The following is an 18,392-nucleotide window of genomic DNA, read 5'->3' as shown; positions in this document are numbered from 1 at the left end:
TGTATGACGTTTGGATCATGTGGCATCTTTCATCATCCAAGTTGTTAAGTGCAGCAGTTGACCTGGGCCTTAGAATCATTAATTTAGATTTCCTCATAGGTGAAGGGGAGACAGGCCCAGTTTTCAACTTGTAGATGTTTTATATGTGTGCATGCATGTGCGTAAGCATATATGTATTTTTTTTTTATAATGGCAAAGTAGTGGGAAAGACCACTACACGTCTCATTGGAAATGAAATGGATCCAATAAAAAGAAGGAAAATTGGACAAAGAAAGGGAAGAGAACAAGAAAAAATGGAAAGAAAGAGATAAGGGAATCCAACCCTTCCCAACAGGGAGGCCTAGCCCAAATACAACCCACATGACAAGTAACATACCCCAGCTACAAGTTGAAGCAGCCATGGCCTCCCACAAAATATAAGGCCTAGCCCTGACTGGCCCATTTAGCTCTATAAAATTCAAAATTTTAAATATTTATATTTTTGTTCGTGTTTAAATGTTTATATGCATGTATTACATACATATGCATGCATACATATGTGTGTATTTTATTATCCTTTTAATATTCATAATCAATCTAATTCTACTGAATAGGAACAGAAATATAGACATACCAGTCCTTGGTCCATATATAATCTTTTCTCTATTACTATAGACTAGGATCTGATATTTGCAGGCTGAGATAATCAATGAACAACAATACACATTGTTGAAGTATCCAGAATCTCAAAAATAAAGTAATCGAACTCCATGCAATATGACTATTCAGAGAAATGGCAATTTCCTTTAGGTGGTCCGGCAAGTTGTTCTAAGAAATGGCAATTTCCTTTAGGTGGTCCGGCAAGTTGTTCTATTCATTAGATGCATGATCTACGAAATGTTAATTGCCATATAACGATTCAATAAAAGATGGTCATTTGATGTTGAAGTGTTAATTTTCTTTTCTTTTTTGTACAATGTCTTTATGGTGATATATGGTCCATCTTGCTGTTTTCCATACTTATAAATCCTGAAGTACCATTATATCAAGAAGAAAGTGGCAGATGGTCGCAAACTCTGATTTTTTGTATGACTGTCGTACATAGTTACCATGTGTGTCCTCTTGGATTACATGCCCCTAAGCAATGAGAGTAATTTAGTACTTGTGTAAGTACACCCAGTGTACCATTACGAAAAGCTGTAGGATATATTCTAGATAATACTATCTTTTGCATATATACAAACTCAAATGAGAAAAGCTGTAGCATATGTTCTACATAATGCTATCTTTTGCATACATGCCAACTCAATTTAGTGGGCTTACATGTTCTGTCACTTTATTTTACAGCCAGTGCATCTGGAAATGGCTCAGATTCAACTTTCAAGCTTCAGACTCCCATTTCCTTGAGGGCAGGAAAGAATGAAATTGCTCTGTTGAGCATGACTGTTGGCTTACAAGTAAGCAGCTTTTGTTAGGTCTTTCTGGTGTTGATCTTTATAATTTCTATCATGATCATTTAGAATTAACAAGTATAAATCTAGTGAAAATGTAGACACAATATTATTCTTTTCTCAGCTGTTGACTCATACATATTACAGGTTGTTTCAGTTATTTCTCGACATTGGGCTAATCTACCTTTTAATTTAAAGTTTTTAGTTTTAAAGCATAATTTTGCTGTTATGAAGATTTATTTCTTTCTTCATTGATTTCTTACTATTGCATGGAGTATCCTTTTATATAATGTTACTCCCATGCTGTTTTGTTTTCCGAGGAGAAACTTCGATCTACTGTGCCCATACAATTGTAATTAAGTAACAAATGTCCCCTGACAACACCCAAACATGCACATTCTACTGCAACGTCAGCTATCAAGATATGTTTCATTAACTCTATCCCATATGGGCTCATGTGCCAGCAATGAGGTATGAGAGTGGTGTTCTGAAGGTAGCTATTTTGGCGTCATCATTCTTAAAGACAGGCTTCTGGACTTAGATAAATTTTTTGCAGTATTATCATCTGCATTCATGCAGTAAGCTCCATCTTCTCATAGGCTATATAGATTGATATATTATCTTGATGGGTGCCTCTCCTTAATGACATTCTGGAGTTGGGAAATGTTTCTCGATCCTGCTAAAATTGGAAGTGGTATTTGGTGATGGTAATATTCATCTTCTAATCATTGCAACTCAAGGAGAAAATGTTGGAATTATATCTATACTATATTATAGAATGAGAGAGTAATATACTGAAAGATTCTTTCATATTTTACTGATAAAAATGTCCTTACTTTTTTGAAAAATTATTATCCAAAAATCATGTTATCAATGACACTTTCAGTAAATATAAAAACAATGTATTTTTATTTTATATCTTTAATATTTTTAACTACATTAATTGCTCTCTCCAATCCAACTGATTCTCCCACCGGTTTTAAATTTGAACAATTTGAGAATACTCTCTCTCCAATCCTAGCTGCTCCCCTACTAATTTCAAACTTAAAATGTTTTGAGAACACTTGTGTCTGATCCACCGAATCCATGTTCCCAACTTTCTCCTATTGTTAATTTATACATCCAATTTATTATTTTTATCTTATATTTATGTTTTATTTAATGCAATTTAATTGCTTATAATCATATTCTTATTTTATTTATTATTCTTTCTTAAATGTGCATTGCACGTACATAGGTTCCTATATATATATATGTGTGTGTGTGTGTGTTTATGTATCGAATATATTAAATATAGATAGATAGTTGCATGGTTGCAAAAGACTTGTATTTTAAGAATAAAATGTCATAGTAAGGAATTATTGGATAGGATCCATATGCATATGAGGGCCTATTTGGGAAACCCAGTAGGGTTAGGGTGCATTTCCTTCTGGATTCATGGACTGGGTAGCCTATTTGGGTATGGTCCATGTCACACCCCGAACCCATCACCCGGGTCCGGTACGCGACTGGCCGCATGAGCCCTAGAGCAATGCCCTAAAGATCATGCAAGGCCTAAGATAAACAACAATTCCAATAAATCCATAACTAATTAATTAACTCAAATTGACAATTCGACATGTTTAAATTAACGATCGGTTTAATTACAAGATTTTCAAATGTCCAACAATAAAAGATAAGCTGCTTCTATCTATCTAGCAGTCAGACTCCATGCTGATCTCATTTCTCGTCCCATCCGATGGACTCTACAAATCCAGTGCCTCTGAAAAAGAAAATAAGAGTAGTATGAGCTTTTCCAGCCCAGTAAGAATCCTAACAGCCACACACAGTAATAATAATAAAATAATCAAAACATCAAATAAATGCCATTTCATCTTTTCAAAAGCTCAACAAACAACAAGTGTATATAATCAGTACATATACACAAATCCTTTTTCACATTATGTGATCAATTCCCGTATTACTCTGATTTCCAAGTTTTCAGATTTTTCACTTCTGGCTTTGGACTAACCAAGTTCATGACCCAGTCCAAGACTGCACAAATCCCACGCATAAGCTCGTGGCAGCTATCCCACGCGTAAGCCCGTGGAGGCTATCCTACGCATAAGCTCGTAGAGGCTATCCCACGCGTAAGCCCGTAGAGGCTATCCCACGCATAAGCTCGTAGAGGCTATCCCACGCATAAGCTCGTGGCAGCTATCCTACGCATAAGCTCGTAGAGGCTATCTCATGACAAGGTTAGTCCAACCCATTTTACATATCTAGTTTTACATGTTTAATCACATTTCAATCACGTCACATATTTTCATAATTTCTCAAAAATATGTTATTCCTTCCCAATTTAATTATTCCAATACTCATAATAAACAAAATGCACACCTCATGGTGTCATACAAGCTCAAAAACAAATAGTAACATACTGATAAAATATATCCAAAGATAAATTCCATACATGCATAAATAGAGGTACTCAGTTATAGGGATTCTTACAGAATTTGTGGACCGACTCAATATACGGATCCGGATCACAACCTACGCGCTGGGGTGCTGAGTCTCCTGATCAAAATCTGCTGGCTCCGCTGACTCCTCCCCTACAACATCAGTCACAAATCATAAACTAAATTATTTAATATTTAAATATTCTAAACCATAATTCACATCTATTATGGGGTCCATCGCCAGGTTCCCAAACATCTCAATCCTTCCAGATCTAGGGCAGTCGGGATGGCCCGACCCCCACCCTTCTACTACCATCCTATGTCGTCGCCCGCCGTAGCCGCCGCCACGCCGTGACGATGATCGGTCCTGGTGAAGAGACCAAAAGAAGGGATGGATGAGAGAGAAGGAAAGAGGACCCTTCTCTCTTCACGGATGGAAATATGTCTCCCATCCCCCACCTCTTAGTCCAAGGCAGCAGCCATGGTGGCTGCGCCTTTACTTTCCCCATCACGACACACCTCGGCCCCCACTGGCCGAACCATCGCCGGCCGCCACTTTTGCAGTCGCCGGTGATGGAGGCCGGCCAAGAGAAAGGGGGAAGAAGAGGTCTCCTCTTCTTCTTCCTCCTATGAACCCGCAAAGGGGTCCCCCCTTTCTCTATCATCAGCCGAAATCCACTGTAGCAGTGGCTCGGCCCCCACCCGACAGCAACCCCCGTGGCCACGATCGTCGCCGTCGTCGCCTGCTGCCGTCGCTGCCGCCGACGTGAGGGAAAGGGGAAGGAAAGAGAAGATGGAGTCTGGAGGAAGAAGACCCCGGATCCATCTCTCCCCTTCTCCAATAAACCCTAGAAATCCCAAAATAATTCTCTCACAGTCCCGACCGACCACAATGCCATGGTTCTCGGCCAATCCCGGCGGCCGGCGGCGGCCAAAAACTGGAAAGAAGAGGCCGAAATAGGGGTACTTTGTTTCGGCTCTTCTCCGACGATTCATCGGCTAATAACCCCTCCATCTCCACCCAAAATCCCGAACATGAAGCATGAGGAAGGGAGCCCCACTTACCTCGGCCGTTGGCGCGCTCCGGCGACCTTTCCGGCGAGAGATGGGTGGAAGAACCCGTGAGCAACTCCCCTCGGATCCACGCTTCTTCACCCGTCGGAATCCTCGGCGAAGGAAAGTGGTCTTCCTCCGCGGCCGGCCGGATCCCGACGTTCGGTCTCCTCCGGCGAATCGCCTCTCCAACGCCGCCGCCGCCTCCCCTTTGCACCCCCCTCCTCTTCCATCCACGATCGTGCCTAGGGCACGATCGTAAAGGGCCCGGTCTTTTCGGGCCGGCCCGTTATCCCTTTTTTTTTGGTTTTTACATTCTTCCCTCCTAAAAAAAAATTTCGACCGCGAAATTAACGTACCTGTAATACCAAAGAGTTGAGGATGTTTGGCTTTTATTTCTTCCTCGAGCTCCCAAGTGGCCTCTCTTTCTGAGTGATTGCTCCATTGCACCTTTACATAAGAAATGGTCCGTCGTCGCAACACTTGATCCTTTCTGTCCACAATCCGTACCAGGTACTCGTAATAAGTCAGATCCTCATGCAGACTTATAGGCTCAAAATCTACCACATGGTTCGGGTTTGGAATATATTTTCTCAGCATTGAAACATGGAATACATTATGTACACTTGATAAAGCTGGCGGTAGAGCCAAACGATATGCCACTTCTCCAATTCTATCCAGGATCTCGAACGGACCAACATACCTAGGGCTCAATTTGCCACGAACCCCGAACCTCATCATACCTTTAGTAGGAGATACTTTCAAAAAAATATGATCACCAACCTGAAACTCCAGTTCTCTTCTCCTATTGTCAGCATAACTCTTTTATCTACTCTGAGCTATAAGGAGCCGTTCTCTGATCACCTGTATCTTATCCACAGTTTGCTGTACTATCTTTGGACCCAATACTTTTCTTTCTCCCACATCATCCCTGAGATCTCAAATAGTCTCCCTCTCGGAGTATCTACTCACAAGATTTTGACATACAAAAATCACAGCATCTCAAAACTTGATCCTTTTTATTTACCACACATAGTAAGTTCTTTTGATCTCCTTCAAAAGAATTCCAAACTCCCAACCTTAGATTAAAATGCCATAATTATACCTCAAGAAATTAATTTCTCTTGATTCTACACAGAGATCATAATTGGCTTGACAGAAATAGAAGAAATCTTTAGTATCAAATGCTCTTAATATTCTATAATCAGTTTTCTTTTCTTAACTTTGCTTGTGATTAAATGATCAACCTTTATCCTAGGAAAACCGCAAACCTGTTCAAATAGGCATATTAACAATGTCAGAGCTAGGAGTCGAAGAACTATGTTAAATCATTCCAGGCCCAAGCTTAATCACTGAGCTATCAATCTGTTAACGCTAAATTTGAGATGCCCCAAAATTCTTCTTAGAATTATCAAAAATAGGAGAGCCCATAACTACTTCCAGTAGGCAAAGAATCAACGACATTCCCCTCTACTAAAAAACTAACTCAAGTCTTCTATCATAATACCTTTCAGATCAAGGTATTATTATTATTATTATTTTTTCCTTAATCGGTTTCAAAATAACTCAAGCCACTACACTTCTGCTGCGCACTCTGATCTAACTCATCAAATTCTTTAAAGTCACAAAATAATTTCTAACCAAAGCATCACTTTGCACCGAGACTAAGAAAATCCAAATTTTAAATTTTAAAGTAGAACTAGAGCAAAACCTCTAGATCTTTTTATCCTCGATTTATATAGAGTGTACTTACCATAACTAACCCCTAATCCTTTAGTCAAGTTTAAAGTCACTACGTGATCTCCATAACCTTCTTAGAATCCAAAATATCTAAGTTTAATTTAAAGGGGGTAATTCTTGTATTCCCTTAGCAATTTAATTAGAAAATCTAAATTGATTTCCTTCCAACAGAATTTACTTCAAATTCAATGGGTTAGAGCTGTTGAGCCAATATCACTATGAGTAGGAATTAACCCTATCAACCTCCAAATTCTTTTTCACCAAAATTCTTAATGTCTATGATCAATGCTACACATAATAACTCACATAAGCAACTCAAAATCGAAATCGCTAGTCAGTATTGTATTTTACAATGACAAAGATTTCTAGTTAGATCATAAATCTAGACTTGCATTCAAGTTAACACATCCAATAATCTTCAACAATTATAAGAAAAATTTAGGAGCCCAATCCAAATATACAAATTCAAATAATTAGAATACTCCACCAATTTGCATACTATATGGCCTTAAGAATTTAATCCACTAATAGAAATACGCCAATTTACAATATTCAAACATGTCAATTCCAAATATAATCCACATACAGATTTAACCTCGAAAACATTCTTTTCAATATTATGAAATCTTCTTAGCTCACTCCAATACTAAATCAACGTCGAATCCCACTCTAATAATTAGCAGCAAAACCAAAAGTACAATCACATCAAAACCCATATCAAGTTTGAACTTCCTGATTGTTTAAATAATATCTGCACATGGTATAACCAATATGCCATTTCTGACCTACACTTATCTTAGGTCAAACCTCTCTTATCATAATCAAAGACAATTTATACTTTCCTTCTACACTCATCGAAAACCAAACCCGATACATACATTTTATCACAATGCCCAGTGATCTTACACCGTAAGCACTGAATTTAATTATCATGTTTCAAGTAATCATAACCTTAAGCTATGATATATTTCTGTCACAATACCTAGTGATCTTAAACATATGCTCATATTCCGATTTTGTCACTATCCCCAGTGATCTTAAACCTTAGATTACAATATCATTCCTGTTACAATCTCAAATGATTATAAATCAAGGCTCTGATAGTTTTCCTATCATAATTCTCCACTCACACTTACCTGAACATAAACCTTAGGATACCTTAACCTTAAGCTCTGATACCACTCTGTCACGCCCCGAACCCATCACCCGGGTCCGGTACGCGACCGGCCGCATGAGCCCTAGAGCAATGCCCTAAAGATCATGCAAGGCCTAAGATAAACAACAATTCCAATAAATCCATAACTAATTAATTAAATCAAATTGACAATTCGACATGTTTAAATAAACGATCGGTTTAATTACAAGATTTTCAAATGTCCAACAATAAAAGATAAGCTGCTTCTATCTATCTAGCAGTCAGACTCCATGCTGATCTCATTTCTCGTCCCATCCGATGGACTCTACAAATCCAGTGCCTCTGAAAAAGAAAGTAAGAGTAGTATGAGCTTTTCCAGCCCAGTAAGAATCCCAACAGCCACACACAGTAATAATAATAAAATAATCAAAACATCAAATAAATGCCATTTCATCTTTTCAAAAGCTCAACAAACAACAAGTGTATATAATCAGTACATATACACAAATCCTTTTTCACATTATGTGATCAATTCCCGTATTACTCTGATTCCCAAGTTTTCAGACTTTTTACTTCTGGCTTTGGACTAACGAAGTTCATGACCCAGTCCAAGACTGCACAAATCCCACGCATAAGCTCGTGGCAGCTATCCCACGCGTAAACCCGTGGAGGCTATCCTACGCATAAGCTCGTAGAGGCTATCCCACGCGTAAGCCCGTGGAGGCTATCCTAGGCATAAGCTCGTAGAGGCTATCCCACGCATAAGCTCGTGGCAGCTATCCTACGCATAAGCTCGTAGAGGCTATCTCATGACAAGGTTAGCCAACCCATTTTACATGTCTAGTTTACATGTTTAATCACATTTCAATCACGTCACATATTTTCATAATTTCTCAAAAATATGTTATTCCTTCCCAATTTAATTATTCCAATACTTTCATAATAAACAAAATGCACACCTCATAGTGTCATACAAACTCAAAAAACAAATAGTAACATACTGATAAAATATATCCAAAGATAAATTCCATACATGCATAAATAGAGGTACTCAGTTATAGGAATTCTTACAGAATTTGTGGACCGACTCAATATATGGATCCGGATCACAACCTACGCGCTGGGGTGCTGAGTCCCCTGATCAAAATCTGCTGGCTCCGCTGACTCCTCCCCTACAACATTAGTCACAAATCACAAATTAAATTATTTAATATTTAAATATTCTAAACCATAATTCACATCTATTATGGGGTCCATCGCCAGGTCCCCAAATATCTCAATCCTTCCAGATCTAGGGCAGTCGGGATGGCCTGACCCCCACCCTTATACTACCATCCTATGTCGTCGCCCGCCGTAGCCGCCGTCACGCCGCGACGATGATCGGTCCTGGTGAAGAGACCAAAAGAAGGGATGGATGAGAGAGAAGGAAAGAGGACCCTTCTCTCTTCACGGATGGAAATATGTCTCCCATCCCCCACCTCTTAGACCAAGGCAGCAGCCATGGTTGCTGCGCCTTTACTTTTCCCATCATGACACACCTCGGCCCCCACTGGCCGAACCATCGCCGGCCGCCACTTTTGCAGTCGCCGGTGATGGTGGCCGGCCAAGAGAAAGGGGGAAGAAGATGTCTCCTCTTCTTCTTCCTCCCATGAACCCGCAAAGGGGTCCCCCCCCTTTCTCTATCATCAGCCGAAATCCACTGTAGCAGTGGCTCGGCCCCCACCCGACAGCAACCCCCGTGGCCACGATCGTCGTCGCCGTCGCCTGCTGCCGTCGCTGCCGCCGACGTGAGGGAAAGGGGAAGGAAAGAGAAGATGGAGTCTCGAGGAAGAAGACCCCGGATCCATCTCTCCCCTTCTCCAATAAACCCTAGAAATCCCAAAATAATTCTCTCACAGTCCCGACCGACCACAATGCCATGGTTCTCGGCCAATCCCGGCGGCCGGCGGTGGCCAAAAACTGGAAAGAAGAGGCCGAAACAGGGGTACCCTGTTTCGGCTCTTCTCCGACGATTCACTGGCTAATAACCCTCCATCTCCACCCAAAATCCCGGACATGAAGCATGAGGAAGGGAGCCCCACTTACCTCGGCCGATGGCGTGCTCTAGCGACCTTTCCGGCGAGAGATGGGTGGAAGAACCCGTGAGCAACTCCCCTCGGATCCACGCTTCTTCACCCGTCGGAATCCTCGGCGAAGGGAAGTGGTCTTCCTCCGCGGCCGACCGGATCCCGGCGTTCGGTCTCCTCCGGCGAATCGCCTCTCCAACGCCGCCGCCGCCTCCCCTTTGCACCCCCTCCTCTTCCATCCACGGTCGTGCCTAGGGCACGATCGTAAAAGGGAGACGGGCCCGGTCTTTTCGGGCCGGCCCGTTATCCCTTTTTTTTTTGGGTTTTTACAGTCCATATTAACCTAACAACCCAACAGGCCCACAAACTGGGATTTATGCTAGGACTTGGACAAGCCCTTAGAAGGCTGCAAGCTAGGCAGGCTAATAAGCTCGATTCCTACAAAAATATCCAAACAGACCCTAAAAGAAAGAAGAAAAAAAAAAGATGCAGAGGGCAATGCGGTAAACTTGTTAATTTCAAGCCCATATGCTACTAATCTTTCTATAAAATATGTGCAAGTTGATAGTGAAGAACTTGAGCAGAACATCATGCTCCTTTTTCTTTTAAGTTTTTGAAAAAAGGAGCCACGTGGTTAAAAAACTAATCATGTCTATCCACTGGGCAGACACCTATAACTAAGTGACTGCAACTATTTCTTGTGGAAGATGTAAAGATAATGAAGATGCCTTATCATGATTTATGACTGATCAAGAGTTTAACATCAAGGTTTATGGCTGTTATATTTTCATATGTGCATATGGTTTCTGAGTCCAGCTAATATCGGTGCAGTATCATCTTCCAATGTTTTGACTCCACTATATCGCATCAGATGAATTTCCAGACAGCATAAAAACTATGCCTTCCCTCTATGCCGAAAATTTCAGGACATAAAGACTTCTGATTCCCTCTAAGATTAGAGAAGCATCATCATTTGTATTGAAGAAGTAGACACCATCTTTTCATGTTGCATATCATATAATATTTCGTGCCTTAATACCATAGAGAGCAACAGTAGAAATTAAAACCTATATTATCATTTTTTGCATAGCGATAGGATTTTTTTTGTTGAACTCCACAATATTAAGATAGGTTTTTATGGCAACCTTCATTAATGAAGTTTGGTGGAGCCTGTCTCCACCATTTCTCAAAACAAAGGATAAATATTTCTGAATTTAAGTCTCAGAATTTCGGTTTTTTATAAGGACAATATAAAATAGCTTACCATCTTATTGATACACTTTGATTCTTTCAAATGAAATTGATCTATCTCCTCCTGATTGAATGTTTTATAAGTTTCCTGAGGATTTTCTTGTTCTCTTGTTCTTAAGAATGCAGGACCATTTTATGAATGGGTGGGAGCAGGGTTGACCAGTGTTAAAATCAGGTTGAATAATGGGACCATTGACTTGTCCTCAAATACGTGGATATATAAGGTAACCTTTAAATATGACCTTTTTCTGAGTTTCAAAGTCCAGTGGATTTATGGTTCTTTGACCTGTCTTTCTAAGAAGATATTGTTAGTCTTCTGTTAAGTGCAATGCTAAATAATTTGTAATATATGGAATGGCTTGTCTGTCTCTATGATAGAAGACTTTTTTCTTTTACTTTTTATTCTCTAAGAGAGATGAATCAATATCATATAAAATTTTGCTACTATTGATGGAAAAGAAAATAGTCTCTTATGAAATGACTATTTCATTGTGGCAATATCTTGTATTTTTTTTCCCTGTTTTCAGGCATGCTTATATACTGCTCTGCTTCTGGATAACATAAGGCTATCATACTAGTTGAAACTTCCTAGAAGCATGGTGAAATATAGTCTGAATATTTGGAAGGCTGGGAAGTGTTATGGTCTTTAGAGAACTAGACACAGTATGGATTCCATACTTTACTATTTGTTTCCTTCAAGAGTGAAGTAATGATCAATTACTTATTATATTTTCCAATTGGTCAATCGATTCACTATGGATCAAACTTTAAACTGTGAGATCTTTCTAGACTCAATAACAAGGACTTATGATTTTTCAAGTAATTATTCTCTGATGGTATGAAAATTAAGTAGACTAGAATATGATTTTTTTGGAAAATACAAAAAAGAAGGATAATGATTCAAAATACAACCAAAAATACTTTCATTAAAGTAACTGATTGACCCACCCATAGTCAGAGCATTTACAACACCACTAGACCTCTTAAATGATATGGACGTCATTACAATAAATTAACATAATCTGGTTAGTCTCAAAGTCTGCCCCGGAAAAATTCTTAAATCATTCTTCTGTTTTGTTGCAAAACCAATTTATTCCAAAAGCTTAAGCTGATAGGGAATGAGTCAACAATGTATTTCAAGCTTAACAGCTTTAACTAATGCTCCCGCCACTAACCACATATTAACCGCCTCTGATTCAATTTTTTACAGGAAGTCTGATTATGCACATTTTGCAAACTAAACAGATCTCCATTTGTCACCTGTATATTGTCCCACCCGTGTGTTTCAGCTGACTTCTCTCATCTGTACCTGAATGGGCACTGCACTGATTGTAAATGCTATGGTTTTCTCTACTCTTGCATGTTTTATGAACAAGAACTAACCTACTACAGAAAATATGTGCGCCAAGATAGCAGAGTTTTCTTTTCCTTATATGAGGTGTTGTAGAAAACTAACAAAAAATGTGGTTGTTATATGCAAGTAAAAAGTCTGCAGCCTGGCATTAATATCTCAAATTTCCTTTCCGATCTAGAAAAGAGATGGTAGGATTTAATTAGATCTACTTTATGACCGAGTGTCATAGACCTTATTCCATCTTAAATATTTTCCCTGGATGAATTAAGTCAAGCCTCCTGTAATTAAGGACATGATATAAACATGATGACAGAAATGTGATAGGGCACATGGTGACTGTTGCATGATACATCTACAATCCCCTAAGTTTTTTGTACATACCTTGTAAGCGACATGTCTTGTCAGTATTGTGGGAAAAATGATGCATAAAGTATGCTTTGTAAGGACGATTTGAAATACAACATATCATGCTTTAATATAGCAAAATGTATGTAGTGAATGTTATAATTTTTGTGACGTGCTTTTCAGCAAAACCTATAAATAACATAAGCTCAGAAAGGAAACCTGTACATTCCAACTTTATTGTTGCATTCATAACTTTTACTCCACTCATACTGCAAATACTGTGATGCTATCCAGATAGCATAGAATTTGATATTTGAATGAGCAGAAGAAATATATTGAGTCTGATTGCCACATTGTCAAACAAAGCTATCAAGATTCTTCTTCTTAACAATATCTGACTACCAAGGTGCAAGATGATTTCTATCCAAAGACTGAATTCTTGATGAGCTTGCATTTCAGTTCAACATGAGTTCCTTGATGGTGATAGAATCATGGAGAATATTTACATTATTGTATTATCTGTGAAATATTAGTTTGTCTATGCAAATACATCAGAGTTCATTTTATTGTGTGTATTTCATATCAAAGGATCCATTTTCTATTACAGTTGTAATCATTAGTGCATCACCTCCATTAAAAGTAATTGCATTATTTGATGTCCCATGTCAGTTCCTCAAGCTAATTCTAATTTCATATAATTTTATGAAAAGTTGAGCTCTACTTTTCTTTGTATCTTATACTGTGCATTGCAGAGGTTTCTATTTTGTGTTGTTCCTCATCTTAGGTAGGCTATTAGCAATGTGTTCTTCAGCTCATAGAACATAAAGAATACTGTCATCGAGAAGTTCTTCTATCAGGGAGATTTCACAAGTTCACTCTTGGTCTCTAGCTCTATGAGGATTTTTATAAGCACCATGTATACTTCAGTTTCCTTTTTTTTTTTTTGATGCACATATATTGCATGATCACAATAAGGTTATTAGTGTGAACAACAACAGGCAAATAGCTACATCAGTTTTCATGTCTCAAGTTCTTTTGAACTTGAAATACCCTTCGTATTTAATTATCTCTTGTTCATTGCTGTCAACAGTGTTATTTAGTAACCATTGCAGGAAGTCTAGTTCTTATCTGTGTTTTTTCTTTGCCTCTTTGTAGATTGGGTTAGAAGGGGAGCAGCAAAATATATTCAAGGCAGATGGTAAAAATGATGTGAAGTGGATGCCAAAATCAGACCCTCCAAGGAATCAACCTTTGACATGGTACAAGGTACATTGTTTGCCATTTCTTATCTTTATTGATTACTTTGATGTCTTAAAGGTTAAATTGGTAACAGTTTGAGACCAGTAGTCATGAACAAAAGGATTTTATCAGAAGTAAATTGGTTGGGATGAGAATGACAGGTTTTATTGTTACATCAGGTTGCAGTATAGTAGTTTGTTTGATATTTCATTTTGTCATAATCATATATTCAGAAAATAAAAATGCTTTTGACATGTTGAAGCTTTGTAGTTGGCCATGTTTTAGAGTAATTATTTCATCCCCTTTGTAATTGGCTATGTTTTAGAGTAGTTGATTCTCTATCTTAATGTTTTGCAGGTAGTTGTGGATCCTCCAGAAGGAAATGAGCCTGTTGGGCTGGACATGCAATTTATGGGAAAAGGCCAAGCTTGGCTAAATGGAAAAGCCATTGGAAGATACTGGCCCGTGACAAGCTCCATACATGATGAATGTGCTCCTAGTTGTAATTACAGAGGCAAATTTTTCCCAGACAAATGCAGAACAGGATGTGGAGAGCCAACTCAGAGATGGTAGTCTAAGTAAAATTACAAAAGAAAAACTGACTGACATTAGCTTTTCTTTTTGATAGAAGAATGAAGTTAGCTTATAATAATTAACAAGGTCCATCAAATGTTTTTAATGGAAGAAAACCCACTTCATTAGAAAACAAAAACCTGTTACAGCAAAAGAAGAAAAAGAAAGAAATAGAACTGGAATCATTTCTATGTCTGAAGTAGCTATATAATTTAAATGAAAACATGTTACTCATTTTTTTAATAATCAACCTAAAAAATTTTATCATCATAAAGGAAAAAAAAATGTTTCTGTTTCTCATAATAATTCCATTTTCATTTCTGACCATGCTGGCAAGCGCCCAAATTTCTGATGAATAATTATAAATTGTCTGTAGTTAAAATAATCAGCAATTTATGTAGGACATGTATCTGCTGATGTAGTGCATATTTTAACTGTTTACCTGGTTCTATAAAATGGAGAAACAAAATGCTGGTTGCTTCTTACTCGACCATAGATTTCATTTTGAAAAGGAGTTGCTCGAATTTTAGAATGTTTCTTAGGTTGCGATTTTCAGATCTTTATTTTGGTAAACTTGCTACTGCTTGCATAGCTTTAAAAGACATTGGAAAAAGGCGTTAGTTTTATATCTTTTCCTCAATCTACCGCATCATGTCACCAAGTAATTTGTGTTTATTGTGGCTTAATTTAATGAGAAGACTTATAGATGCTCTTTTTTTTTTTGAACACTCATGTACATCATCTTGCAAGCATCCGTAATCCTGGTTTCTTCTTTGGCCAGGTATCATGTCCCCAGGTCCTGGTTTCAACCATCAGGGAATATTCTGGTGATATTTGAGGAGAAAGGTGGAGATCCCACTAAGATTACTTTTTCAAGAAGACGAGTGATAGGTCTCTGTGGATTTGTATCGACAGACTATCCTTCCATGGACTTGGAATCTTGGGATCAGAGCATCAGAAGCAATAATGGAGATAAGGCAGCAGTGCATTTGAAGTGTCCTGAGGGCATGCTTATTTCCTCCATTACATTTGCCAGCTTTGGAAATCCAAGTGGAACATGCAGATCCTACCGCCAAGGAAGCTGTCATTATCCCAACTCCTTCTCTGTGGTTGAAAAGGTATTATAAATCATTTTAAAAATTATCTCGGAACAATAATGATTTTTTTTCTTTTTAATTTTGTTTGGATTAATAATCAAATTAATCATGGTACTGGATGGTATTTTTTCTAAAATTCAGCAGTAACACTAAAGATATATTTTGACCTTATAATTGTTGAGATGCCAAACTTGGAGGGGCATATTGAAGCTTGCAAGATACAGATGTAATATTCTTGTAGCTACATGCTTTTGCCATGAAAAGGCTTTATATAAATCAACTAAATTCATAGGAAGGAAGATTCTTGCACTGCAAGGCAGTGCTGAAAGCATGTGCCTTCTTACCTTATTGGGTGTATCCGTTCCCGTCGGGTATGATACCCCGTTTTTAGCAAAAAAAAAAAAAAAAAAAAAAAAAAAAAAAAAAAAGGAAGCATGTGCCTTCTCTTAATTATATGTAGATATCACTATCTAAAGTTATCAGTTATTTAAATGATTTCTTTGAGCTTATGACATGATCTTCTTATGGCAGGCCTGTCGACATAAAAGTCAGTGTGCTGTGTCATTGTCTGAAGACAACTTCGGTAATGATTTGTGTCCCAGCATGGTTAAGATGCTCGCTGTTGAAGCAGCATGTAGCTGGTAGCATGCAGGCGTCTAAGGTTAACATTTTCCAACAGTTCCATTGATGAAAATCATTCAAGGATCATTAATTTATTACACACAAATACTAGTACCATATTGTTTGTCCCTAATTTCTGATTCAGAAAGGGAAAGAGATGCTTTTGAGCAAAGTGTCGTATTTGAAGTGTTCTCTATGATCAGTTCATTTGGATCTGTGTGAAAATAACTGTGCTATTCAAGGATGTATTTTGGTTTTCATTAAATAGAAATGAAAATTTTTGGTCTTCTAATTCTGATATTCTATGCTCAACCTGCTTTGCAAGCACAATTTTTTGATGTGTTTTTATCTGTAGGTATCTTGATCTCCGAAGCTTTTGTTTATGTATTTTAATAATTACGATATCATAGTTTTCCGTTGTACTGGCTCCTTCCAAAATTCTTAATTTCTACTGTAGCATAAATTATTGCAATTATCAGAGTTTCCGGTTGCATTTATTGGCCTAAATCTTAACTAATATATATAAGATCCAATAGTCCTACATCGAAAAGACTCGTTCTAGAGCCTGGGCATATGGGACGGTGTCTCCAAAATCCTGCAGACGTGTTTTGGGTAGAAACAAAACGAGGGAGGGTTTGAGCGGTGCGTGCGGCGCGCGTGCGGGCCCCAGAATCGGACAATATCTGGAAGGAAAGCTCCGTGTTTCCTCATGTGGTCCCCATGTGGGCATTGGGTGCCGCACGTGCTCCACGCAGATGGGGGCGTGATATTTGATATCAGAGCTGAGGACGACTATTGTCCGATGGTATGAAGGGTATGAGGCCCAATAGTCCTACATCGGAAAGACTCATTCTAGAGCCTGGATATATGAGGCGGGTATTTCCAAATCCTGCAGACGCGTTTTGAGTGGAAAACAATATTGGGGAGGGGAAGTTCTATGTTCTTCCCTCATATAGCCCCCACGTGGGCACTGGGTGCCGCACGTATCCCACGCAGGTGGGGGCATGACAATATAGTTCCTATATATGGAAATTCACAGATTACAATAGTAAAACAGAAATCTTGTTTGATCACAATAACATTTTCATACTATCTCTTCTCTTCCGTCCCTATATCTATTAAATAAATATGAGAAAGAAAGCCCAACTTGTCACAACCCAATTCTTATCCAAAATGGCTAGCTGGAAGATTTTTCTAGATTTCATAGTCTTAAACATACGAACGGGTCCTCACATGCTCCCCTCATTTAAGCCCTAATGTCCTTATAAGGGCTAAGGGTCCAAATTCATTCAAATCTAATAATAAGTATTATGATTAACCCGTGGTCAGCCTTAATGAGCCCGCACTACAATGTCCCTAGTCTACATGGGCTATGGGTCGGGTCCGCTCTGATACCATTTGTCATAACTCGGAATTTTATCTAAAATAGCAGTCGGAAAGAATTTTTTTGGTTCCTTAGTCCTGTATATGTATCCAACATCTTTCTGGCATATAATTGATGTGAGACTAAACACACGCCCACATGGATCCTCATACTATATATTCCAAAATTTAGAAATTTTTTTTAAAAAAAATAAGAAAAATTGAGCACAGTAATGTTATGAAGACTATGATTCGATAATAAAATTTGATTTTAGAATTTCAAACTAACTAGACTCTTTAGATTATTTTTTTGTTAAATTTATTTCTAATTATTATGTTGGTTTGAATATAACCGAGCATGGACAGATTCAGAGATCCACCATGTCCTCTTCAAATTTGAAGAAGAATCCAACTCCTTGTACAATGGGCCATGGAATCTCTGGTACATTGTTTTTCTTGCCTTTGATTTTCTCTAATCTTAGTGACTTCAAGTTGAAATCAAAAAATGTGATTTATTTCTTTTGATTGGCATTTTCTTGATTAAAGCCTGTGTATGATCAGATGAATGTTGGAGGTACATTAGTTCTTTCTTTTTAATCTTGGATCTTAGTATTATAGTTAGTTCTTTCTTATCATAATTATACCCTATTAGCTATTGGACAGATTGCAAGGGTATCTACACTTTGCT

General features: G+C 38.2%; 1 protein-coding gene across 1 annotated transcript in view; it reads left to right on the top strand.

The window, feature by feature from the left end:
* Nucleotides 1-16,640, top strand: part of LOC120105009 (beta-galactosidase 3-like) — a 30,999-nt gene extending 14,359 nt beyond the window's left edge. The window contains exons 14-19 of the mRNA XM_039117050.1: nt 1,327-1,436; nt 11,233-11,337; nt 13,968-14,078; nt 14,409-14,620; nt 15,406-15,742; nt 16,253-16,640. Of these exons, the coding sequence (XP_038972978.1) occupies nt 1,327-1,436; nt 11,233-11,337; nt 13,968-14,078; nt 14,409-14,620; nt 15,406-15,742; nt 16,253-16,366 (989 nt within the window). The 3' untranslated portion in view covers nt 16,367-16,640. The remainder of the gene's footprint in view (nt 1-1,326; nt 1,437-11,232; nt 11,338-13,967; nt 14,079-14,408; nt 14,621-15,405; nt 15,743-16,252) is intronic.
* Nucleotides 16,641-18,392: the final 1,752 nt, after the last annotated feature.

The sequence above is a fragment of the Phoenix dactylifera genome, unplaced genomic scaffold (genome assembly GCF_009389715.1).
Source record: "Phoenix dactylifera cultivar Barhee BC4 unplaced genomic scaffold, palm_55x_up_171113_PBpolish2nd_filt_p 000167F, whole genome shotgun sequence".
Classification (NCBI taxonomy): domain Eukaryota; kingdom Viridiplantae; phylum Streptophyta; class Magnoliopsida; order Arecales; family Arecaceae; genus Phoenix; species Phoenix dactylifera.
This window is presented reverse-complemented; position numbering and strand designations above follow the sequence as displayed.